Source organism: Somniosus microcephalus, chromosome 28 (assembly GCF_052327205.1).
Source record: "Somniosus microcephalus isolate GS21.2 chromosome 28, FLI_Smic_1.0, whole genome shotgun sequence".
Classification (NCBI taxonomy): Eukaryota; Metazoa; Chordata; class Chondrichthyes; order Squaliformes; family Somniosidae; genus Somniosus; species Somniosus microcephalus.
In genome coordinates this window covers 33,514,673-33,541,604 of record NC_141014.1, presented here as the reverse complement: position 1 = coordinate 33,541,604, position 26,932 = coordinate 33,514,673, and the positions used below count along the sequence as shown (strand labels likewise).

Below are 26,932 nucleotides of genomic sequence, written 5' to 3'. Positions count from 1 at the left end.
AGGGGCGCCATCCGAGCGGCCATCGGTCAGGGAGGGACGGGCCGCCATTTTGTGTGTGTGAAGCGAGAGAGAAAATAAATGTTAAAAAAAACGGGGGAGGAAAAGAAGTTAAAAGGTAAGGAGAATAAAAAAAGTTTTTTTTTTAAAAAGCTGAAGGCGAAACAGGAGCGGCGGTGGGAGGAGGAGGAGCGGGAGCGGGAGCGGGGGCGCCGTGCTGGGGTTTGTGGCCAGACTGAGGGGAGGCGAAGGCCGCAGCCTGACTGGAGCCGTGTCCGGCGGGGCGAGGGAAAACCGCCCGCGGGAGGAGGCCTCACTCACACTCACCCCTCACTCAATCCCCTCACTCTCACTCAATCCCCTCACACTCACTCAAGCCCCTCACTCAATCCCCTCACACTCACTCAATCCTCTCACTCAATCCCCTCACACTCACTCAATCCCCTCACTCTCACTCAATCCTCTCACTCGATCCCCTCACTCACTCGATCCCCTCACACTCACTCGATCCCCACTCGATCCTCTCTCTCACTCGATCCGCTCACACTCTCGCTCGATCCCCTCACTCGATCCTCTCACACGCTCGCTCGATCCCCTCTCGCTCGATCCCCTCTCGCTCGGCTCGCTCTCACTCGATCCCCTCACACACTCACTCGATCCCCTCTCTCTCGATCCTCTCACTCGATCCCCTCACACTCTCACTCGGTCCTCTCACTCGATCCCCTCACACTCTCACTCGATCCCCTCACACACTCACTCGGTCCTCTCACTCGATACTCTCACTCTCACTCGATACCCTCACTCGATCCTCTCACTCGATACACTCACTCGATCCCCTCACTCTCACTCGATCCCCTCACTCTCACTCGATCCCCTCACTCTCACTCGATCCTCTCACTCGATCCCCTCACTCTCACTCGATACTCTCACTCGATCCCCTCACCCTCGCTCGATCCCCTCGCTCTCGATCCCCTCACTCTCACTCGATCCCCTCTCACTCGATCCCCTCACACTCTCACTCGATCCCCTCACACTCGATCCCCTCTCACTCGATCCCCTCACACTCTTCACTTTCACACTCTTTCCCCCCCCCCCCCCCCCCGCTCTGCCATCGAAATACAACATGGCGACAGCACGGGATTTATATCTTGCTCACATTAAAAGAAAGAACTTATATTTCTATAGCGCCTTTCACCACCTCATGATGTCCCGAAGCGCTTTACAGCCAATGGAATACTTTTTTTTGAAGTGTAGTCACTGAAATGTGGCAGCCAATTTGTGCACAGCAAGCCCCTACAAACAGCAATGTGATAATGACCAGATCATCTGTTTTAGTGATGTTGATTGAAGGATAATTATTGTCCAGGACACCGGGGAGAACTCCCCTGCTCTTCTTCGAAATAGTGCCCGTGGGATCTTTTACGTCCACCTGAGAGAGCAGACGGGGCCTCAGTTTAACGTCTCATCCGAAAGACGGCACCTCTGACAGTGCAGCACTCCAGTGGAGTGTCAGCCTAGATTTATGTGCTCAAACCTCTGGAGTGGGACTTGAACCCACAACCTTCTCATTCAGAGGAGAGTGCTGTCCACTGAGCCACTGGCTGACACTGTCTAAGTGTCATTTGAACAAGTTTAAATGTAAAAGGGAATCCAGACGTCTTCTATCTATAGACATATACTGGTAGTAAGGGGTGGGGCGGATTAGGGTCCAAAAAGAAGACCTACGCATGGAGGCAGAAGGCATGGCTGAGGTACTAAATGAGTACTTTGCATCTCTCTTCGCCAAGGAAGAAGATGCTGCCATAGTCATAGTGAAAGAGGTGGTGGTGGAGATACTGGATGGGATAAAAATTGATAAAGAGGAGGTACTAGGAAGGCTGGCTGTACTTAAAGCAGATAAGTCACCAGGACCAGATGGGATGCATCCAAGGATGCTGAGGGAAGTAAAGCTGGAAATTGCGTCCATAATCTTCCAATCCCCCTTGGATACGGGGGTGGTGCCAGAGGACTGGAGAATTGCGAATGTTACACCCTTGTTGAAAAAAGGGTGTAAAGATAAACCCAGCAACTACAGGCCAGTCAGTTTAACCTCGGTAGTGGGGAAGCTTTTAGAAACGATAATCCAGGACAAAATTAACAGTCGCTTTGGACAAGTGTGGATTAGTTAAGGAAAGCCAACACGGATTTATTAAAGGCAAATCATGTTTAACCAACTTGATTGAGTTTTTTGATGAGGTAACAGAGAGGGTTGATGAGGGCAATGTGGTTGACGTGGTGTACATGGATTCCCAAAAGGCGTTCGACAAAGTGCCACGTAATAGGCTTGTCAGCAAACTTGAAGCCCATGGAATAAAAGGGACAGTGGCAGCTTGGATACGGAATTGGCTAAGTGACAGGAAACAGAGTATTGGTGAACAGTTGCTTTTCAGACTGGAGGAAAGTATACATTGGCGTTCCCCAGGGGTCGGTACTAGGCCCACTGCTTTTCTTGTCTTGATATATATTAATGACTTGGACGTGGGTGTACAGGGCATAGTTTCAAAATTTGCAGATGACACAAAACTTGGAAGTATAGTGAACAGTGAGGAAGAGACTGATAGACTTCAGGAAGACATAGGCTGGTGGAATAGGCGGACACATGGAAGATGAAATTTAATGCAGAAAAGTGCAAAGTGATACATTTTGGTAGGAAGAATGAGGAGAGGAAATATAAACTAAAGGGTACAATTCTAAAGGGGGTGCATGAACTAGGGGGTAGGAAGGCATCCCATAAACACCTTCAGCGATGGCTGTTCAAACCCTGGGGTAAATCAAGACTGAATAGGTGGATGACGGGAAAAGGGCTGAAGGGATACGGGTTCCAGGGATGAGGGATTATTATAGTTATGTGGAGAGACTGAAGAAGCTGGGGTTGTTCGCCTGGGGCAGAGAAGGCTAAGAGGAGATTTGATAGAGGTGTTTAAAATCATGAAAGGTTTAGATAGAATAAATAAAGAGAAACTGTTTCCAATGGCTGAAGGGTTGGTAACGAGAGGGCATAGATTTAAGGTGATTGGCATGAGGACATGACATTTTTTTTACGCAATGAGTGGTTAGAATCTGGCATGCTCTGCCTGATAAATTGAAACATACAAAATTCTTAGGACTTGACAGGGTAGATGCAGGGAGGATGTTTCCCCTGGCTGGGGAGTCTAGAACCAGGGGTCACAGTCTCAGAATAAGGGGGCGGCCATTTAGGACTGATATGAGGAGAAATTCCTTCACACAGAGGGCGGTGAACCTTTGGAATTCTCTACCCCAGAGGGCTGTGGAGGCTCAGTTGTTGAGTATATTCAAGAAAGAGATCGATAGATTTTTGAATATTAAGGGAATCAAGGGATATGGGGATAGTGCAGGAAGTTGAAACATAGAAACATAGAAGATAGGAGCAGGAGTAGGCCATTCGGCCCCTCTAGCCTGCTCCGCCATTCAATGAGATCATGGCTGATCATCCAAATTCAGTACCCTGTCCCTGCTTTCTCTCCATATCCCTTGACCCCTTTAGCCTTAAGAAATATATCTAACTCCTTCTTGAATATATTTAATGAATTGGCCTCTACTGCCTTTTGTGGTAGAGAATTCCACAGGTTCACCACTCTCTGGGTGAAGAAATTCCTCCTCATCTCTGTCCTAAATGGCTTACCCCTTATCCTTAGACTGTGACCCCTGGTTCTGGACTCCCCGGCCATCAGGAACATCCTTCCAGAATCTAGTCTGTCTAGTCCTGTTAGAATTTTATAAGTTTCAATGAGATCCCCTCTTGTTCTTCTAAACTCCAGCGAGTACAAGCCCAATTGACCCAATCTCTCCTCATACGTCATTCCTGCCATCCCGGGTATCAGTCTGGTGAATCTTCGCTGCACTCCCTCCATGGCAAGAACATCCTTCCTCAGATAAGGCGACCAAAACTGCACACAATACTCAAGGTGTGGTCTCACCAAGGCCCTGTACAACTGCAGCAAGACATCCTTGCTCCTGTACTCGAATCCTCTCGCTATGAAGGCCAACATACCATTTGCCTTCTTAACCGCCTGCTGCACCTGCATGCTTACCTTCAGCGACCGGTGCACAAGGACACCCAGGTCTCGTTGCACTTCCCCTTTTCCCAATCTATTGCCGTTCAGATAATCTGTCTTCCTGTTTTTGACAACAAAGTGGATAACCTCGCATTTATCCACATTATACTGCATCTGCCATGCGTCTGCCCAATCACCCAACCTGTCCAAATCATACTGGAGTTTCTCGGCATCCTCCTCACAGCATACATGCCCACCCAGCGTGTGTGCTGTGTGGTCGATGATCAGCCATGATCTTATTGAATGGCAGAGCAGGCTCGAAGGGCCAAATGGCCAACTCCTGCTCCTAATTCTTATGACCCCGCACAGCCAGCTTTTCAATGAGGAAAACTGCGCATGCACGGTATTTTGAAGGGGCCGCGAGGCGCCAAACAAAATTACAGGGAACATTGCTTACAACCCTCAGAAACTCTGCGTCCCTCCAATTCTGGCCTCTTGTGCATCCCCGAATTCCTTCACCCCACCATTGGCGGCCGTGCCTTCGGCTGTCTAGGCCCAAAGCTCTGGAATTCCCTCCCTAAACACCTCTCCCCTCCTTAAAACCTACCTCGTTGGTAAAGATTTTGCTCACCTCTCCCAATATCTCAGGTGGCTTGGTGTCAAAGTTGTCTGAAAACGCTCCTGTGAAGCACCTTGAGCCATTTTACTACATTAAAGGTGCTGTATTAATGCAAGTTGTTGTCCTGGCTTCAATTACTGTACCTGTCTGTGCTGTTAGATGAACTCCGTTCTTATGGTGCTAGAATTGAGTTTTGCCTCTGGAATCACACAGAAACCCCACAGTGCAGATAGAGGCCATTTCGGCCCATCGAGCCTGCACCGACACATATCCCCACCCGATCCCCGTAACCCCTACACCAACACATATCCCACCCTATCCCCGTATTTAATCCCCCTAACACTAAGGGTCAATTTATCATAGCCAATCAACCTAACCCGCACATCTTTGGACTGTGGGAGGAAACCGGAGCACCCGGAGGAAACCCACGCAAACACGGGGAGAATGTGCAAACTCCACACAGACAGTCACCCGAGGCCGGATTCGAACCCGGGTTCCTGGCGCTGTGAGGCAACAGTGCTAACCACTATGCCACCGTGCTACTTCTGAAAGTGTAGGTGTGCACACTGGGTCAGGCTCAAATGCAATATGTACCACTGTTGAAGAGCTTGGTGTCACTCATTGTTTATGTTCACCTGTGAATACTGGTCAGTTGGGTGAGGTAACAGAGGGCATTCATGTAACCATATAGATGCTGCCCTGTACATTTATAGGTCTATATATTAAACACCTGCAAAATGGAAAAAAAGCGTACACAAATCTCTCACACAAGTTTTACAGACTTGATACTATGAGAAGGGGGTGAGATCGAGATGGGGGGGGCAGAAAGAAGGAAGGAGGGAGGGGCAGAATGGAATGGGGATGATGGGATGGATGGGGCAGAAGGAGGGGGTGGAATGTGGGGGCGCTAGGAGGGATGGGGCAAAAGGAGGGAGGATGAAATAAGAACATAAGAAGTAAGAGCAGGAGTAGGCCATACGGCCCCTCGAGCCTGCTCCGCCATTCAATAAGATCATGGCTGATCATCGACCTCAACTCCTGCCTGATCTCCATATCCCTTGATTCCCCGAGAGTCCAAAAATCTACTCAAAGACTCAGCATTCACAGCCCTCTGGGGCAGAGAATTCCAAAGATTCACAACCCCGAGTGAAGAAATTCCTCCTCATCTCAGTCTTAAATGGCCGACCCCTTATCCTGAGACTGTGTCCCCAGTTCTAGACACTGCAGCCAGGGGAAACAACCTCTCAGCATCTACCCTGTCAATCCCCTTCAGAATCTGGTATGTTTCAATGAGATCACCTCTCATTCTTCTAAACTTCAGGGAGTATAGGCCCATTCTACACAATCTCTCATCATAGGACAACCCTCTCATCCCAGAAATCAAATCTAGTGAACCTTTGTTGCACCGCCTCCAAGGCAAGTATATCCTTCCTTAGATAAGGAAACCAGAACTGTGCCCAGTACTCCAGGTGTGGCCTCACCAAGGCCCTGTACAATTGGAGCAAGACTTCCTCACTCTTTGTAATGAAATCTGTTTGTCGTGCCTGTATTCGTTTTGCACTCATGTATATTACCCTCCCCCACACGGTGTATAGTTTCACTTCCTCTTCCCTGACTAACCTGGAAGGTACCAGGTCTTGGCTCTTGGCTCCGCCCCTGACCTCTTTTACTTAAAGATCCCAGGATCTGTATGACTCATTCCTGTGAGCCAGTCAGTGTGTTGAGATGTTAGCTCTGATCTTAGTGATTAAAAGCCAACTTGTTAAAGTCTATAACTTCTAGTTTTGTGGTTATTGAAGGCACACCTTGCAATAAAGGCCAACATGCCATTTGCCTTCCTTATTGCTTGCTGTACCTGCATGCTAGCTTTCTGTGTTTCTTGCACAAGGACACCCAAATCCCTCTGAACACCAACATTTGAAAGTTTCTCACCATTTTAAAAAATTCAGTTTTTCTATTCTTCCTACCAAAGTGAATAACCTCACATTTCCCTACATTATACTCCATCTGCCACCTTACTGCCCACTCACTTAGTCTATCTATATCCCTTTGTAGACTCTTTGTGACACTGTCCCACCTAGCTTTGTATCATCAGCAAACTTGAATACATTACACTCGGTCCCTTCATCTAGGTCATTAATATAGATTGTAAATAGCTGAGGCCCCAACACTGATCCTTGCGGCACCCCACTAGTTACAGCCTGCCAACCTGAACCAGATTTGTTTATCCCTACTCTCTGTTTTCTGTCCGTTAACCGATCCTCTATCCATGCTAATATATTACCCCCAACCCCATGAGCCCTAATCTTGTGTAATAACCTTTTATGTGGCACCTTATCGAATGCCTTTTGGAAATCCAAATATACTACATCCACTGGTTCTCCTTTATCTACCCTACTAGTTACATCCTCAAAATACTCTGATAAATTTGTCAAACACGATTTCCCAATCCTATTATTTTCTAAGTGCCCTGTTACCACGTCCTTAATAATAGATTCTAGCATTTTTCCTACTACTGATGTCAGGCTAACTGGTCTATAGTTCCCTGTTTTCTCTCTCTCTCCCTCCTTTCTTAAATAGTGGGATTACATTTGCTACCTTCCAACCTGCGGGAACCGTTCCAGACTCTGGAATTTTGGAAAATGACAACCAATGCATCCACTATCTCTAGCCAACTCTTTCAGAACCCTAGGATGTAGGCCATCAGCACCAGGGGTTTATCGGCTCTCAGTCCCATTAATTTCTCCAGTGCTATTTTTTTTACTAATACTAATTTCTTTCAGTTCCTCATTCTCGCTAGAGCCTTGGTTCTCCACTATTTCCGGGAAGTTTTTTGCGTCTTCTGTGAAGACAGACACAAAGTAGTTGTTTAATTTCTCTGCCATTTCCTTATTCCCCATTATAACTTCTCCTGTCTCAGCCTGTAAGGGACCCACATTTACTTTTGCTAATCTTTTCCTCTTTACATACCTATAGAAGCTTTTACAGCCTGTTTTTATGTCTCTCGCTAGCTTACTCTCATTCTGTTTTTCTTCATCAATTTCTTGGTCCTCCCCAGCTTACAGGGAACATTAGTTGTAAGGCCGGAGGAGGTTACAAAGATAGGGAGGGTGCAAGGCTACAGGGATTTGAGCTTGAGGATGAGAATTTAAATTTGAGGCGTTGCCGGACCGGGAGCCAATGTAGGTCAGTGAGCACAGGGGCGATGGGTGAGCGGGACTTGGTGCGAGTTAGGATACGGACAGCAGAGTTTTGGATGACCTCAGGTTTACGAAGGGTGGAAGATGCGATGCTGGCCAGGTGAGATTTTTTCCTAGGTTTAGTACCATACCAGGCAGTGCATTTAGTCTTCTTGGTGGAGTACGTTTCGTTTTAGGAGATACCAACTGCGCTGCAGTATGAAGGCAGTGTCTCACAAATGAAGGAAGAATTGTGAATCTCACCAGGTTGCAAGTAATGCTGAGTCTAAGGCTCTATCAGGCCCTTCGGTATATTTTTCTCCACTTTATATTACGGCCTAGAATTTCCTGAAACATCGTAACAGTCAAGTTGTGTCAAAACCTATGCTGATCTTGCCAAAATTTCCTGGGAATCTTATTAGCATATGGCTGAATGTCAAAATGGTGCAAAACAAGTGGAAATCAGCATTAACAATCACAGCCTGTGGAAAGCAGCTAACTTAGGCCATATTCCTTTAAGTCCTATATGCATGAAAATTAACATTTGAAGCCATCATTTATGTACAGCATGTTATGAATCTTATGATCCATGAAGAAAGACTCATGCAATAACACTGGACGGCCAGCTGGTGGCGCCGTCCAAGGAGTATAAATACTCGGGCGCGGGCCCAGCTTGTCCAGGACATTTTGTAAACGGGAACTAGTGAAGTACAACTAGACCTCCATGTTTTGAAACAAGTTGATTAAAGCCTTGCTTTATACTCGAACCAAGTGCGTTGTGAGTTTTATTCCATCACAGCATGTTTTAAGAAAATGCAGTTATGGAAGTTTTTACATTTTTTACTGCAACTCATTCTGATGCCATCAAGATGCATTCAAAGATGCAGAAAATACATGGTAGGCCTCGGCAAATATGAAATATGACAGTCCTATTGCATGAGCTGCACTTTGCATTTGGGGTTTGAACTATGTTAATGAGCAGCTGAGGGTTTCGACAGGTTTCGCAGAATCGGCTTAAAAGATCTTGGAAATTCAGGCGCAGCGTAAAAATGGGCTGACTCACTCATGCCCGAGTTTCCTCAATCTTTTAAAATAAAAAAAAATTAAATGTTAAAAAGCATATCAGAATATTCAAGTGTAATGACTTGTTTCTATTTTTAACTGCCAATTTGTTGCCGTGTACTAAAAAGTGTTAATACTGTACTCAAACATCGAAAGCCTTAGCAGACAGTGTAATGTGAGTGATGCACCTCCTGATGTTAGACTTATCCTGTTTTTTGTTTAAAATAAAAACCTTTTCAGCTGAATGATGATGCGCCGTGACTCGTGTCCGCTCGACTGCAAGGTCTACGTGGGCGACCTAGGGACCAATGGGAACAAGACTGAGCTGGAGCGTTCGTTCAGCTACTACGGGCCTCTGCGGAATGTGTGGGTTGCACGGAACCCGCCTGGCTTTGCATTTGTCGAGTTTGAGGACCCCCGTGATGCAGCGGACGCCGTACGAGAGTTGGATGGCAGGTATTGGTGGCGCGTACACGTGGAGGGGAAGGGACTTTGAGGGGAGCTTTTTCAATATTCGTTCCTGGGATGTGGGCGTCGCTGGCAAGGCCAGCATTTATTGCCCATCCCCTAATTGCCCCCTGAGAAGGTGGTGGTGAGCCGCCGCCTTGAACCGCTGCAATCCGTGCAGCGAAGGTACTCCCACAGTGCTGTCAGTAAGGGAGTTCCAGGATTTTGACCCAGTGACTGAAGGAATATTTCCAAGTCAGGGTGGTGTGTGACTTGGAGGTGGTGGTGTTCCCAGGCACCTGCTGCCCCTTGTCCTTCTAGGTGGTAGAGGTCACGGGTTTGGGAGGTGCTGCCGAAGAAGCCTTGGCGAGTTGCTGCAGTGCATCTTGTAGCTGGTGCACACTGCAGCCACGGTGCGCCGGTGGTGGAGGGAGTGAATGTTTAAAGGTGGTGGATGGGGTGCCAATCAAGCGGGCTGCTTTGTCCTGGATGGTGTCAAGCTTAAATTGCTGCTGAACTCTTAACAGGTTAAATACAAAATTCCTGGTGCTCTGCCACTCCCAATTATACTTTGAGTTCAGCAGACAAAATCTTATCATTTCAGTACCTAGAGACAGAAGTGACCTGTAAAATCAGAACAGTTTGTGTAAATTATGCACATAGGATTTTGGGCCCTTGCAGGTAAGTATCCTGAGTCTTCTAAAGGAAGTTGCCAGTAAGTGTATTTGTGCTTTCCAAATCTCCCTTGCTCAGGCAGGATGGGAGCAGGCTTTCTTTGGCTTTTCTATACTATGCTTTTTCTTGTCCCTTCTCGGGCACTGATTCGTGTCAAGTTATGGTTCCGTTAGTGCTGCGTGCCCTCCAGTACCTGACCTAAGTGGCCATCTTCATGTATGAACCTGAACAGTTGAGCGTTAGGCTACCCCACCCTGGTTCCTGTTCACCATCCCAACAGCCACACGCATCTGCTTTCCAGTAGGCGTCACTCGGTAGCAATCTCGGTGTAATGTCTTCCCTCCGTAGCCCTGGGCACCGAGACTAATTGTTGTCGTCCAGTTGCTGCTCCGACTGAGTTGAGGTAACAGAGCACAGACTGAGAATCAAACCAGGAACTTCTGCTTTGCATGGATTGGTGCCGCACAAGGCAGTGCCTTCACCCACCAGGATGTTCCTACGTTCTTAAATGTTTTAACTTTGTTAGCAGTGGAGTCTGGAACCGATCTCATCTGATCGAAGCACAGTTGCAGTGACCGTCGGACTCTTAATCTCGCGGGTTGACGATTGCTCCGTCACGCAGACCCGCGATTGTTGTAGCTGCTAACGGCGAACTCTGACTTTGCAGAACCTTGTGTGGAGTTCGCGTCCGAGTGGAGCTGTCCTCTGGTGAAAGAAGGAAGCGCTATCGCGGGCCGCCGCCACCCTGGACCAGACGGCCCCGTTACGACGATTCTCGCCATCGCAGCCCACAACGTAGGCGCTACTCGAGGTGAGAGTGGATGCATTGACGGTAACAAATTATTCGGGTTTTTTTTCCTCCCCGCCGCCCCCCCCTTCCTGTTTGCGATGGATACGTCTGGAAGCTGGCAGGGGTGCAGGGATGTGTGGGAACCCGTGAGGTCCAGGAACGGCAGACGGTCGCAGTGGCGCCTGTAGCGGGCATTGAAATGGTGAAATAGTTATTTTCTAACTTTTTGGCCCATCAAGGGGTCTGGGGCAGAACCACATTATTGCAGTAGTGGAAAAAACCAACGCGACCCTTGCAAAATAATCTCTTTGAATCTGAATGTTTTGACACTGCTATCCTGGATCGGTATGCCCACATTACTTGTATTAGCAACACAAGGGCCATTGGTTTGCCATCTGCGTGTCTTTTGTTATATTAGATTTCTTTTGTGTTGGATAAGGACTGGTTAGAGACTTCAGTACAATCTTTGGAGTCTCGGGCGTCTGAAATTCATTTAACAACTGTGTTTTTTTTTAAGATCCTGGAAGCCACTACTGTGCTTTGTAAATACAGTAACCCCTTTTTCTATTACATGCACTGATATGCCATTACGCCGCTTTAATGTCCTGTGGTCTCTGTTACAGCTGTTTCATCAGCTGCTCTGACCTGTCTCAACTTTGAGGCATTGTACCTATTAGTGACGCTCTTAGATTGAGCCCATTGAGTGTTCGGTTGAATACTCTAGAAAGGATCCAAAGTAAGCAACTTGGAAGCGACAGTTCATTTAAATTTAATAACATGGAATGATTTGGTGTAGTATTGAAGTCTGTCAGTAAATTTCATTCACATGTCTTTAAATTTACAAATCGCTTCAGATATGTACAGGAAACTTTCTGGTATCCGGCACGGACGGGACCGACGTGGTGCCGGTTCATCAACAATTCCGGATAACCGAACGCTATAGTAAAAGACACGGAGCTCAGAGCTCCGTATAAAGCAACAAACCCTGTTGCTCAACAGCTTCAGAACAATTGGCACAAGTTGCAAGCGTCTCTGTAGCTTAGCAACAGCTGCAGCTACACCCTTGCACAGCAACAAATGGAGTAAAAAAAGTAATAAAAGTTACCTGAACCTACTCCTGAATTTTGCCGGTTAACCGACATTTCCGGTTATTTAGGGGCCGGTTAATCGAAAGTTTCCTGTATAGTGAAGAACTAGATTTTAACTCCAGTGAATTGAACTTGAAAATCTGGATAGGGTCCTGGATGTAACACTGCCACTCCGATAACAAGCTGTTCATATATCTGGCATCATGGTAGAAAGCGGGGTACTGTATTATAGGGCTCATCCTATGTTGGAACAAAATGCATCGTCCATATTTTTCAGAATCTTATTGCCCCACTTCTAAACCCCCCCTTAAGATATCGTCAGTTAAAGTTTTTTTTGAACACCTAGACAGCATCCAGGTTGAAACAAATGCTGTTTGAGAGCCTTGTACAGTACAGAGTATTTACAAAGTGCAGTAAAGGACTGCAGTACCAGTGAAGGCATCCAAGGACTACAGCAAATCACTTTTGCGAATGGAGGTCTTTTGAAGCTTTGGGTGAGGTCTTCAGCACCATGGCAGCAGTCACTACACGCTATTGTTTTAATAAGGTTTGTGTAATTGGAGTTATTACGCCAATGTACCGTCTTAACCGGTTGGACTGAATTTTCATCTTTGAATACTCATTGCTTTATCGAGGTAATGCTCCCTTGGAGCAATTTCAAGGCAGCAAGTGTTCAGAATCATAAATCACAGTGAAAGCCATCGGAGCCTTGCGATGAGATTATTGCCTTGAAGTTGCTCTCTTGTGTTTTATAATGTAAGCTGTGCAGTGGTGGTCTTCTGTTGTGCCAGCATCTACTGTTACCACACTCTGTTATTGACACAATGATGCTTATACAAGAGGATTAGTAATTGATGTCCCCACTGCTAGTCCAGAACAAATGATTTGCAGTTGATTATCAGGAGATGCTGTGTCTGGTATGCAGTGTACCAGACTGACTTCTGGCTTTTCAGCATGTTGCAAATCTGGAACACAATTTAGGGATTCAGGTGAACTGAACAAGGCTTGCCCTCATGAACGCAGAGATTAAAAAGGGGAAGGGGAAGATCAGTTAGGGTTCCCCTCTCTTCCTGATTGCTGTTTGGTGATCTTCTGCTGGAAAGTGTGTGTGGATATCAGTGAAACCGTCTGAAACACCCAACTATCTCGACTCGCACATGAAAATGTACTAGAGGACTGCTGGCGGCCATGGAACTGTACCCCAGCAAGAGTCGCAATGCATTTCAGGGAGAAAATTGACCCAAAAAAAAGAAACGTTGTTAGGCCTTGTGCATATTAACTGCTGTAGCAGAGGTGGGACTTAGTTTAGTTCCCCCACCCCCCCAAAATGCCAGCTTTATTCTGCAGAAGTAAATCAAAGGGGGTGCTCTTACTCTTGAGCATCTGCAAGTAGTTGAGTCGGAGCAGCATTGGCACAGGCCTCGGACTAAATTACCCACCTTGCTATGTATGCCCCAGGCAAATGAGAGAAACGTTACTTCCATTTAAGATAGTTGCATCTGCAATTGAAGCACAGCTTTGATACTTTATTTGAATTTCTGTTTTTTTCTTAGTTTGTTTTGCTCCTGTAAAAGGTGTTCCCCGCTGCCAAAAGGGTAGGCCAGAGGTGCCCACCCAGGCTTCTGACAGTGCTGTGCAATAGGCCATAGGGAGGTTGTGCCTCTTTGGCCATCCTCTTCCCTGCCCTATTCTCGAAAGTTGATCCTCCTCCCTGTGTGGGCATTATTTCTTGGCTCCCGTAATTACAGTGGGTGTACTCGAGACTGGAGAGTATGACGTGGGGATCTGGCTCCTTACTGCTGGCTCGGAAAGTGCATTTCAGATTTAGCCTGTTGCTGTCCTTATTCTGCACATAGTTCTTTCATTACTTATTAAAAAGAAAGCTCTATGCGAGAAATTGGGAAAATTAAGGAGACACCTGATCTTAATCAAACTACAGTTTAAAAATACGTTAAAACCATTCACCTGAACCTCGAGATTGTCACACCTTCAGCCAAGCCCATAAAAAAACTACAAGTTACCGTTTTGCCTGCTACCTCTAAGTTGTGCCATTTAGGCTTATAGTTTTCGATCTTTACTCATTTGTCTCTGCTTGCAACAGGACAGCATCGAGTGAAGACCAGGTCAAGCAGCTACATTCTGCAGTGTTATCACTAGGATAACGATTGTATTTTATTTAGCATATCTTATAGCTGGTATTGTATTTAAGAATATGGTTTGAGAGTTTTAGTGATGTGAAATACTACAGGCTGAAACATTGCATGAATGTGGAGCTGATGCATTCTCTGTATGGCCTTTGAGCTAAATTAACATTTCTGTACTTTTGCTGGCTAAAAGAGTTCTGCATTCTACAATATCTAAAGCAATAAACTGTTCGTTTAGCTATAATTGTGCAATCTGCTTTTCATGCAAGGAATATTTCAGTTTTTTTTTTACGGTTTCTATGATTTAGAACAAACCCTTTGTGAAGTTTGGATTTTAAGACCGTGTTACTAACTTTTTGTCAGAGGTCACAATCCCAAACAAGGTCTTTCTCGATGGCCACTCGAGGAATGCTGGCTGACTAGGGATGCAGGCCAACGCTTCCTTGCTGAACGAGCTCTTGTGTCTTTGACCGCGGGGTGCATCACAGTTGCCCCTGGTCCTGCCATCATCAGCGAGGGTCACCGAGAGCAATCAAGGGCAGGAACCACGGCTGATTTTTTTCCCCACACCCTTGCCCAGAGGCACCGAGGCCTCTTGGAGGATGTTGTCGCCCCAGATGCGACCAGTTCAGTCATCGCAGACCAAGGATCAAACTTGGGGCTTTCTGCCTTACTCCGGTTTTAATATGGAACCCATTAGCTTACCAAGGTTTTTTTCTTTTGGTTTCTTCTTGGATTGGGAGCTGGCTGCATGGTTTCCCAGTGGGTCCTAACGAGGCCTTTGCGAACCGCAGAGTGTTGGCCCTGTCATTTATTGTGCTTGCGTGGCGGTTTTCAATTAGTGCTGAGTCGAACCCGGTCTCTGACGGACTTCACGTGGTCCTTTCCAAACTCGCCTTGGGACGATTTGAACATAAAAGTTAAAATATATTCAAGAAGGAGTTGGATATATTTCTTAAGGCTAAAGGGATCAAGGGATATGGGGAGAAAGCAGGGACAGGGTACTGAATTTGGATGATCAGCCCTGATCGCGTTGAATGGCGGAGCAGGCTCGAGGGGCCGAATGGCCTACTCCTGCTATCTTCTATGTTTCTAAAATGATTAACGTGCCAATACAAACGTGGTCGTCCTCCTTGGGCTCTGTGACTGCCCGAAATAACCCACAGCAACACAGGGTGTAATGTAAACGCAGATCATTTCTAGAGTTTGGGGGGGTGAGTTTGGAGCATCGATGGAAGATTCAGAAAAGACCGAATGTTTCGACTCAACACTGATACTGTGACAAACCTCTTAAAATGACAAAATTAGAATTTTTTTTTTGCTTTTTAAATCTTCAGTGTTGGATGATTATGAATCTCGTACTGATGTGTGTGTATTTAAAAGTTAAGTTAAATGAAGTTGCATCGTGATTTGGTTAGATAGTAACTGGTGTTTCTGTGCATTTTTTTTTCCTTTTGATGAAATGTGCAGTTGAAACCCACGCACTCACCCCCTACCCCCCCTTTTCAGAGAGCGTCCACTTCTCCGAGTCTGCATTAGCCAATCAACTGGTTGTGTCTACCATCAGGGGGAATCAGCGCGCCCCAATCTAAACGACCGGCTCACGCTTCAAATGTCCGGCATTCACGTGTGTCTGTGAGCGTGTGCAACCGAATGACCAACCGCTGGACCGGCAAGTTTGGGTCCTTTCCTGCGTACCCCAGCACGCTGTTTTAAAAAAAAAAAAAAAACAACCAACCGTCCCTTCTCTACCGTCTCTGCCGGCGACCAAACAAAAAAACAGCCAACGGGGGAAAAAAAACAAAACGACCATCCGAAATCCTCTCGATCCGTCGGTGGGATGCGGTTGTCCTTTGCAAAACCCAAGGCCTGCATCGGCAGTAATCTGGTACCAACGCACTCTAAAAAGGGGCTGCTTCGATTGGTCTCCCTGCCAATACACAGCAGATAAAATTTAATACCTTTTTAAAAAAAAAAAAATTCTACACTATACATCGTGCATGAATCCAGCTTGTCAGGGCCCTTTTTGTTTCTCCTCCCCACATCACCGCTGCCAAGCGTCACGCCCTGCAGACGACTGTTGATTTGCTGTAATGTTGACTGTTCTAGTAAGTTTTACCTGCTTTTTACGTTTTGTTTAAATAGAAAATTCAGTTCTGTATTTTCCCGCCGCCACCTTCCCATTCCTGGTGATTTCCTTTTTTTTCAACCCCCCTCCCCTCCCCTCCCCTCCAGGCTCTTTTCACGCCTCCATCTGAGTGTTGGTAGCCATGGACTCAAAACCTGCAATTTCTGGAGTGTGAAGCAGTTGCTGCTAGGCTGGTTGCCTCTTGTGTTCTCTCGACTTGCCCCCCCTAACAAAGAGCAAAACCTGGAAAACGCACACCATTCTTATGTTGGCTGTGCACCCAAAGAGTTAACCTCCCTCCTTGGGCTCGCTGATGGACTTGCTGTGCGCTTCCATTTTGTTTTTATTCCCGATTCTCCGATTAGCTTCCTTGTGTCCTGGCACCAGTTTGGAAAACCACTGCAAAAAGCCGATCTCGAGAGTAACGCTGTGGGGCAACTTAATGGTTCAGTGTTATCCGGAGACCATTTGCGGCCTGTCTTCCCATCGCCTGTGACTCCAGGGAGGCCTGCTGTAAATGTAGCTGAACATCCACCATCTGTCCAGCTGTGGAATGTTATTCAGCTGGGACTCATGTTCTGTTCCTTCTCCTTCCTTTCCCACAAAAAGAAATGGCAAGGAAATACTTTCAGGAGATTGTATTATCGCAGTTTCCAAATGACAGCTGGAAGGCCCCTGTTACTTTTCGCCCTGTAGTTTATGTTTTCCTCTCCCTTTTGAAGAAGGTACCTGGCCTTCATACGCCAGCTGCTTGAAGTGAGGAGCTTGTTGTTTGAGGGACTGCACACACGCATGTGTCTCGTCCCTCCCTAGTGCAGAGTGTTCTGGAGAATGGCCTTGGGAATTGTAGCTAGGCCAGGATTGATTAACTCTCTTCTGGATGGAGCGGAGAGTGTGAATGCCCACCGAGGTTGGCATTGGAACCCGTAGTCTTAGCAGGTATAAAAGTTGACTCCATGTGTTCTCCACCTGTCTGATCTGCATGGTGAGGCACCAGGCTCCATGTAAACTATCACAGTAATGTGTGAAATACTGAGACGTATTTTGTTGTTAAGCACTTCCAACAGGCAAGTAACAGCTGCTTTTCAATGGACCCTTTCCGTAATGGGGCACTCCTTTCAGCACAGCCCTGCTTCACAGTCCAGACTTTGCAGGTTGCGATTGGTTTTATTGTAACAATCAGTCCTTCAGCTGGGAGGGCAGTGTGGTCCAGGTCATGGATGTCTCCGTGACTGCTACCAGCGCAGATTGTTGCTGAGCTTACAGGCACACTGTGGCAACACCGTGGCCACCAGGCTGTCTTAATCCAAACAAGTAGCTTTATTTAAAGTAGCTTAATATTTTGTCATGGTGAAGATGACTTAAGGTTCCAGTAATTGATTAACTGGTTGGGCGTGAATCTGTGTTTGGAGATGGCCCGGCTCTCTCAAGACCATCTCACCTTGGTCTCGGAGATGGTCCTTGTGGGAAGGTGTCCCTGCAGCTAAACCAAATGAGTGTGTGGTTCGTACACTGCTTCCAGATGCTTGCAGTCATGGTGAAAGAAATGGCCTTGATTAGGAAATGGCTAGTTGACCACTCGGATCCTGAGGGGGAGGGAAACTTTCACTGGTCCAAGATCAGAGATTTACCATTCCATGGGCACAGCCTGACAGAAAATAGTTCATAAATCGGATGGACCCGCAATAATAGTATTCGTAATGGTAAATCGTCCAGTCTTCAAATCGAGCAACGGTTGAAGCATAGTTCTTTTTATCTAATTTTCACTATGAATGGGTTTTAAAAGTCTGAAGTTTGCAAGAGGAAGGAAAGACTTCAGGAGTTCCCCCATTAAGGTCTTGGCAAAGAATGGGTTAGAGTAGGTAGTGGTGTTGATTTTTAACACCTTGAGGATATAGCGAGGAGGAAGATGGTATATTTACAGTTTAGGAGGGAAGTTCAGAAGAGCACTGATCATAGTGTTACCAATAAAGTGGCAACAAGGTGGTGATGGGAGAGAGGAATCACCTGTCGGCTTGGAGCAATGGCCTGTGATACAATTGCCGACCTAGTATCCTGTACATTTTATTTGAAGGGAAAGGTTTGTGGATGATAGAACTGCAGTCCTCCCAATGCAGCTGGTATTTTGTGCTAATCTGGGCATGTCCTGATGCTCTGACCAGTGGAGTCTATTGATGGTGTGCAATAGTTTGATTCTTTGAAAGGGGCTGATCCAGTAGCTTTAGCAGAGGAGCGCTGGGCTGTCGTACAGTTCAATTGGTTTTAAATCCCAGCCTGCAGTATCTATTGATATTAGGGAATTGCCAGTGGGGGCAGCTTTGCTCCTCCTCTTTCACACTACAGCTTTAGGTAGCAAACCACCCTTCTCCAAGAGAAATAAGAATGCAGGTAGTTGAGGGGGGGTGGGTGGGGAGGAGAACAGGTTGCAGAGCTCCCTCTGACGCTGGCCCATATGTACCTGGCTGTATTAATTGGCAGTGAGAGGCCCCCTGGTCTGAACTGTTCCACCCTTGCAGTTACAAGGAGGGAGGACAGCAGACGTGAGTACGTTCAGGGGTAAAATGATTTGAAATAATGTATTGGCTCCTTTCAAGTGGTCACTGGCCCGTTCAAGGTTCCCGTTGACTACACTGGGCACTGGGCTTTGTTGTCGGGATAACAAAGGGGAAGGCAGTCGGGATTAACATTCCTCTTTCAAGAAAGCAGTTACCCCAGAATGTTTTCTTTAAGTAGAATTTTGTACAGTAACGACGAGACACCGCTAGATGGCAGTAGTGTTTTTTTATCGGGGAATAAGAACTAAGTTTTAATTTGATTTAATCTTTAAATTTTCAAAATGGTTGCCCAACCACGGTTATTTTTACTTGGTTAAAGGGGCAATTTTGATCGGAGTTGAAGTGCTGCCACTGCGTGTCGCGAGTGGATTAGTTTCCCAAGTGCATTCGACACCTCGTGGGTTTTAAAGGGGTACTGCGTTCCCGCGTATTCATGCATCCAACCAGACATGTTTTTTTTTAAGCCACCCAACTCTTATACAGAAAGTGCACTGACAGCATTTAGTAGTAGTGAAAAGGGGGCTATGTAACCCTGGTGCGGGTTATACCTTAAACAATTGTGGTATTTTTCACTCAAGGGCCCCCCCCCCCCACCATGTTTTATAAGCTCCCTCCATGTAATCGACCCCGAGTAATGGGATTTGTGGCTCTTGGCAAAGGTTGGCCTCGTGCGTCTGTTTAATCCTGTACCGTGTGCTCCACAACAGGTCTCGGTCCAGAGAGAACCGTCGTCGCGAGCGTTCTATTTCACGGGACAAAGAAAGGCGAGAGCCATCAAGATCTTTCTCCAGATCACACAGGTTAGTAGCGTCGTTAAATGTCTTGACGCAGCTTCCTCCCCCAAGCAGTTCAATGGAGAAATACACTGGTGCAATATTGAGCCAGACCGACCACCAGGACCCCTTGGTACGATTCCTGGTTTGCAGTGCTTTGGGGCAGGAATTGAGGCGCTATAATTGGCCTCAGCACCTTCGGGATGAGGGGAGGGGAGAAAGTCAGCCAGGGCTCCTACACCTTATCATCCAGTAGCCCCCCGCCCCTGCTGGAAAGTGTGCGCATATAGGCATTGATTGGGGACAGAATGGAGCATCAGCAGTGACGTCACTCACCGTCTAGGCTCACGGATGAAGATTGGGAGCTTGGCTGAGATAGTGTAGGGCTGCCGGGGTGTGTGAAAGTGGACCACAACATCAGTCAGTGCCTTCAGGAGAGGATGGGCGAAAACTGCGAAAAACCTAGTGATGGGAGTCAAGTGAAATCAAAATATCTCAAATTTTATCAAGCCCAGGTCTGCTTGGAACCCTCGCTCCAGTTCACTCCCATGGGAATTTAAGGATATTTGAATGATCCAAACACCTCAGAATAAAAGATTCTAAAATGCTCTTCACTGGGAGGTTACAAGTTGTGTTTTTGATTTAAAAGGAACTAATTTGTCCTCTCCTACCAATTTTATAGTCTCCATCACCACCTTGTCAAAAAAAAGGTTATGTAACTTGTTCCCAGGCCTCCACGGGTCCCTGTCAGACTGGCCACTATTGAGTGTGAAGAGTGACCTTACATTAACTATTTTACCTCCCACCCCAGTTTCAAACCTGCACACCCACTTTTGTTTAATTCGTTCACGGGATGTGGACGTCGCTGTCGAGGCCAGCATTTATTGCCCATCCCTAATTGCCCTTGAGAAGGTGGTGGTGAGCCGCCTTCTTGAACCGCTGCAGTTCATGTGGTGAAGGTGCTCCCACAGTGCTATTGGGGAAGGTGTTCCAGGATTTTGACCCAGCGACGATGAAGGAACGACAGTATATTTCCAAGTCAGGATGGTGTGTGATTTGGAGGGGAACTTGGAGGTGGTGGTGTTCCCATGCGCCTGCTGCCCTTGTCCTTCTAGGTGGTAGAGGTCGTGGGTTTGGGAGGTGTTGCTGAAGAAGATTTGACGAGTTTCTGCAGTGCCACAGCAACAAATGGGAAAATGCTGTTTTAATTGTCAGACATACAAATTTTAACATCCTGTTAAATCCATGTCAGAATATTGGTGTAAATATTACCCAGATGCATTTGTCAGCTTAGATGGCCATGGTGATATGCCCATCTTAAAAGAAATTGCAGCCAGGTGAAGTATAATCACATGCCACCCTTCCGCCCATAAACATTGTTTTTTTAAATTACTGGGTGTGAAGAGTAAGGTGCATCATATTTCTCAAAACTCACAGGGAATGGCTAGACGGAGGACTAAATTGAGGGATTCTGCGATACTTTGGGGCAGGATGATTGTGCCGGTTTTGATCCAATGGAAGACTGAGCACCTCTTAAGATCGCTCCTGGCCGCTTGTTTGATGTAATTGTTGAGCAATTTGCTGCTGATATTGCGCTGGATAGCATGCAAAAGGGGCTGTCACAACATGTGTACGTCGCTGAACAAATGGTAACAGGGCCTGTAATTAAAAGCAATTGATGAATGGTGGGGAAGGCGGAGGAAATTAGGAGTTTGGCTCTAATGCACAGCATGAAGATTATACGGTTCTGTTTACAAAGAGAAGCGGTTTCTGACAACTTGTCCCACGTGGTGGTAACCCGGGCACCCTCCAACTATAGAGGGAGAATGCAGCAGGAGGATGCAAGCACAGATTAGCAGCACTGTTGCCTGAGAATTGGTTTGGGTGTTCAGTCATTAAGTGCCGAGAACCTGTCTGTGCCATTGTGTTAGTTAGGACCCCAGAAGGAGGAGTGGCTGTTCCGTTGGCCTCGTGTCCATCCCCGACTTCCTTCACCCTGCCATTGGCAGCCATGTCTTAAAACATATAAGAATTAGGAGCAGGAGTCGGCCATTTGGCCCCTCGAGCCTGCTCCGCTATTCAGTAAGATCATGGCTGATCTGATCTTGGCCTCAACTCCACTTTCCTGCCCGCTCCCCATAACCCCTTGACTCCCCTATACAGTAGTTCAAAAAATCTGTTCATCTCCGCCTTAAATATTATTCAATGACTCCGCCTCCACAGCTCTCTGGGGAAGAGAATTCCAAAGATTCAAGACCCTCTGAGAGAAGAAATTCCTCCTCATCTCCGTTTTAAATGGGTGACCCCTTATTAAACACCCCTTCAGCTGTCTAGGCCCTAATCTCTGAAATTCCCTCCTTAAACCTCTCCACCTCTCTACCTCTTTCCTCCTTTAAGGCACTCCTTAGACCCTACCTCTTTGACCAAGCTTTTGGTCACTTAATATCTCCTTGTGTGGCTCAGTGTCAAATTTTGTCTGATCATGCTCCTGTGAAGGGTGTTGGAAATTTTACTACGTTAAAGGCGCTATATAAATGCAAGTTGTAGTCCCAGGGTTCCTTGAAAAGTCAGCTCCTGTATGGCATCGGAGGTTTGGCCTTCACGGGTGCCGAGAGGCCAGCACAGCTGCCACCCACGGTTAATTACCACTAATATACTAAACTATTTGTGGCCCGCTACCCATCACAGTCCCATCAGTGTATCATTCAATAATTAACAAGTCAAGAGACCGACTTACGATGTGCACAGTCTCCCAATGGATCAAAGTCTTCACATTCATTCAGCAATAAACTAACTTAGTGTCGCCTTACATGGAATGGCTAGTTATGGGGTGTGAGTTTTGAGCAACTTGAAGGTTGTAACACTTTTTTAAGACCCCAAGCTCAGGAAACCTTGTCATTAAGTCAGGATGGGGTTTACAAATAACTGAACTTCATTTATGTCTGTGTTTTCACTTTCCCGACTGATGAAATCTTTTAATTTTCCCTCCCTGCAGTCGCTCCCGGTCCATAGAGAGGAAGTAGTAGCCACGGTGGAGACGGCCTCTTCTCCTCTCCGCCCTCTTGGCAGTGAAGAATGTCTGCGGTACTCCTGGAGTTCTACAACCGGTGAAGATTAAAAAGCAGCAAAGAGAGAGAGAGGGTGGAGTTTTTTAGGTGTGGGGGGGGGGCTGCAGTTTGTTTTATTCTGGTTTGAAGGATGAGCTTTAGTTACCAGCTCGCTAATTTTTGAGACCATCTTTTTAAAAAAAACAAAGACAAAAAAAATTACTTGTGCCGCATAAAAGCTATGAAAAATGCTACTACTCACCAGAGAGGGGAGTCAGACCCGTGTTCGAGCACTAACTAAACCTCCATTCGGTGTAAGTCAGCTATTCAGTAACTTGCTTCTTTGACTTACCCAGTGATCTCGCCAGCTTTTCATGGAGTCCCTTTCAGTGTTTTTTTTTATTACTTTACATATTACATTGCAACAAAAGAGTATTGTAACTGGAAAGGGGGTGTTTTCAGCAAGACGTAGTTACCTCCTAATGTGCTGCACTTCATAGTTTTGCAACTATCTTAACTTCTTTTCGTTGAACTCTTTATAGGTCTGAGTGCAGAAGAGAGGGTCAGCTTTCAGTTGCGAGGAAGTAACGAGGGCACTAGTGTCAGGTCGGTCTCTGCATTGAGCCCAGTAGGGAGAGAACATTGTGTTTGGGGCAGTGAGGCCTCCCGATTGGGCCTGGGTTTGGGGGAACAGGAGACTAGCGGGCCTCGTCCATTAGCTGATCATTGATCTTTGTGTAAGAAATAAGATGATTTTAGGAGTTCGTGGTGGGGCGAGGTCTTGCATCTCCCTGAGCCCTCCGCTCTGGCACAAGCACTTCACTCTGACCACCGCAGCCTGTTAAACTGCTGAAGGCAATGTTGCCAACAGGCCAGTGTTCACTTTTCTTGTGGCTTCAAAAGCTACAGGAGCTCTGGTCCAAACCTTTCATCTTCCTTCAACTGTTGCTGATGCTGAAGTGCAAAAGTCATCACTGCCTACAGAGTAGAATTTGGCTTCAGTAATTGTTGGCTTGCAGTGACCATTTTGTTGCAAGCATTCAGTCTACATTTGACTCTTGGCTTACATTTGCCTCTCGCTGCTGGCTACTTGGCATTATCTCTCGGCTTGAGTTGTGCTGGAGCTGAGGCTTGGACAGAAGGGACGATAAAAATTTACACAGAAGGAAATCTCCCAATGCAGAAATCGCAACCCGTGTGTGTCTGTGATTTACATCCATTTATAATCAGGGTTCGGTTGCTTTGATCAGGTTAGAGTGTTGTATTGTTTTAGCAGGGCGTCTCACAGCTCATTCTTTCCTGGGCTGATTCTGAGTACATTACTGCTAATCAAAGCAAAGGCTAATACCTTCTCATTGCCTGAGCCCTCCTGCCTTTGTGTGCTGCTGTCTGATCAGCAGAGCTTGTATTATTGGATCAGCAGAGCTTGTATTATTGGATCTGCAGTAACCAGCTGGTGTTGTATTAAATGACGCACCATGCTCACTGGCATCTTAAATGTTCTTCTGTTTAAAATTCAGAGGTTTAAATGTTACGAATGAAGAACTGGAATTTATCACCAGAGTTCCTGTAATTCAGCAATATGCCCACTTGCAAGCATAAAAGGAAATAAGGCGGGGGGGGGGGAAGGGCACACAATTTTGCTGCAGCGACTAATTTTGTGGTGAATTGTTCTGTAGAGATTGCGTCCAATTACCAGTTAATTCTCCAGAAGAATGAGAATTCCATCGAGTCCCTGCTTAGTCCAGCAGATGTGTGCAAACTGCTCACTGCTTCATGTGAACGTAATCGTGGGGCAAAATCTGGCAATGTAGGAAGAGAAGAATGTCGTCTTTCCCCCCCCCCCCCCCAGTAAATACCTGTTCCTTTATGGGGTGTATATTCCCATTGGAATCAGTGAAAAGACATTGGATAGGGGAACGGCAGCTGTGCCAATATTCCATGCGTCATTCCCAGCCCTCTACGGACATCGCGAGCCTACAGTAAGCTGCTCCTAATTAGTCTAGCTCAAGTTGATAGAATTTCAGAATAACAGCAAGTACTGGATAAAGCGTTGGGCTCCTCAGTGTTGGCAGTGAACTGGGTGACCTTTCCATTTCCTGAACCAGAACAATTGATAAAGGAGAAACTGGTCTGGGGCCTACTAATGTAGGCGAGCTCAGTAAAGTACAAGCAGACTGGGCAGCTTGGAGTCCGGACTCGACCTAAAGCTTTTTTTTTTCCCTAAGCAATCGGACCAAGCCACTCCAGCAGCTCTGTTGGAATCTAATTTTGTTTTCCGAAAACCCTCTCTTCACAACTCTGGAGTAATTCACAAACGTAGGATCACATCCATTGATGTCGTCTCATGAATCTACAGTATTGTTTTTGAGATCGATATTTCCATGTTTCACTATGGCAGCTGCAAGATCAATAGCCCATTTTTAAGCGACATTTATAAAGACATGCACAGAGTGTGTCTCTTTGTTAGAGAACCTGTATAGAATCTTTTCACTGTAACATACTCTGACATTCCCAGCCCGCTGTGTGCATAGCTTCATGTTAGTGGGAAAGCCACCGAAACCCACCACTGATTAAGCCGGTCTTTGCATGCCACTCCAAAAGACAGCACTCTAGAGAGGGCCTGCTGTATAACAGGTTTTTTTTAAATATCTACAGGTAGACAATGTCTTAATAATGGGAGTGTAAAACAATTGTCTCAATGCCATCGATTTTATTTTACTGTGGGATTAGGGATGTCACGGTGGGAAAGGATAGAATTTCTGCAGCTAGGCACTGCGGAAAAGACGGTTGCGATGTGCCTGCTACTGCGGGGCAATTTTAGTTTAAAAACACCGTGAAATTGGGGAGCAGTTCTGCTCACAGCTCCTCTCCCTCTCGTTTCTGAGTTCGCTTGCTGGGGTGCTTTTTAAAAAAAAAAGAGCACCATGCTTACCTCATTTGTGTTTATCGCAGCAATGGATTTTTTAAACAAAAAGTTGGGAGTTTAGGTATATTATGGCGTACATGCTGCGACATCCCTGGTTAAAGGAAAGTACCTGGAACTGTTTAAGTATTTACAAACCTATACCCTGAGACACCTTAACCTCACGCCGGGAAAAGCTTTATAAGAGTCACATTATCCAGGTAAACATTTGCAAGTGTTTCCTTCCTTGCTGTTGGGCAAGCTGTTCGGTTAATCAGATTCTTTTCTATCCAGACCCAGTGCCAGGTTAAGGTGTTGCAGGAGCATTAGAATGCAATGTTGACAGTCCCGTATGTGTGACATATGTGCTCAAAAATGGTTTTTGATTGTCTAGCTGTGGACGTCGACAGCAAAACTATCGATACTGACTTTTTCTTTTAATGACTCTTGATATGAGATGGATTGATGTTTTGATATTAATTTTTTTTGTTCTGTGTTTTTTGTCAGATTTCAACATAAAAGTTGCTACAACCCTGTCTGTCTTTTAGTGCATTGTTTGCAGTCGTTTAAAGGGCGAGCACTGTTTAAAATGTTTTTGTTCCAAGGCTATGCTTACAGATTGGGAAGATCCCAGGTTTGGACCTTACTCTGTTGAGAGCTAAGAGATGGCCTCCGGGCCCCTGGGTTTCTTCTGTTAAGGCTGCGTGTGTACAGGATTTCACCAATCTATGGTGCCTGTCACTGTTTAGTAGCTTGGTAACATTCAGTGCCTAGGTTGCACAGGAAGAATAACTGAGGTATATCTATCAGGAAAGGATGAACAGGCTGGGTCTCTTTTCTCTTGACCAAATAGAGGTCTTTAAAATTCCGAGAGGTTTTGATAGAGTGAATACAGAGAGAATGTTTCCACTTGTAGGGAAGAGCAAAACTAGAGGCCATCAATATAAGATAGTCACCAAGAAATTCAATAGGGAATTCAGAAGAAACTTCTTTACCTAGAGAGTGGTGAGAATGTGGAACTTGCTACCACAGGGAGTGGGGTTGATGTAAATAGTATAGATGCATTTAAGGAGAAGCTAGATAAGCACATGAGGGAGAAGGGAATAGAGGGTTATGTTGATAGATTTAGATGAGGAAAGAGGGGAGGAGGCTCGAGTGGAGCATAAACGCCGGCATGGACTGGTTGGGCCGAATGGCCTGTTTCTGTGCCATATATCCGATGTTATTCTGTGTATATAGAGGTGCACAGCACCTATGGAATCATATCTCTGCAAATGGGCAACATCTTTCACGGAGAAGGGGAGAAAATGGTCAACAAAAGCCTAAACTCGCCATCGCTCCACACCCAAAACAATCTTCTGGTGAGCTTTTACAATAGTGCCCCCTCTCTCAATTCAGTTTGACACTCTGCTTATCCTGGGTGAGGTTGTGTTGGGACCAAATGAGAACCAGTCACATTTGGCATTGC

General features: G+C 46.2%; 1 protein-coding gene across 5 annotated transcripts; it reads left to right on the top strand.

Annotated features, from left to right (window-relative positions):
• LOC147099524 (serine/arginine-rich splicing factor 3-like) lies at positions 1-25,998 on the top strand. Of its 5 annotated transcripts, none has more exons than XR_015073935.1 (5): positions 2-115; positions 9,153-9,368; positions 10,702-10,845; positions 12,259-12,459; positions 15,527-15,676. XR_015073935.1 is itself a non-coding variant. In XM_085969752.1 (5 exons), the coding sequence occupies exons 2-5, from the start codon at positions 9,157-9,159 to the stop codon at positions 22,533-22,535; spliced, it is 477 nt and encodes a 158-aa protein (XP_085825878.1). In that variant the 5' UTR covers positions 2-115; positions 9,153-9,156; the 3' UTR covers positions 22,536-25,998. The 5 variants fall into 5 exon arrangements, 3 of the variants coding, with proteins under 3 accessions (XP_085825877.1, XP_085825878.1, XP_085825879.1); XR_015073936.1 differs by having other exon boundaries at positions 15,566-15,655; XM_085969752.1 differs by lacking the exons at positions 12,259-12,459; positions 15,527-15,676 and adding exons at positions 19,447-19,539; positions 22,508-25,998.
• The last annotated feature ends 934 nt before the right edge of the window (positions 25,999-26,932 follow it).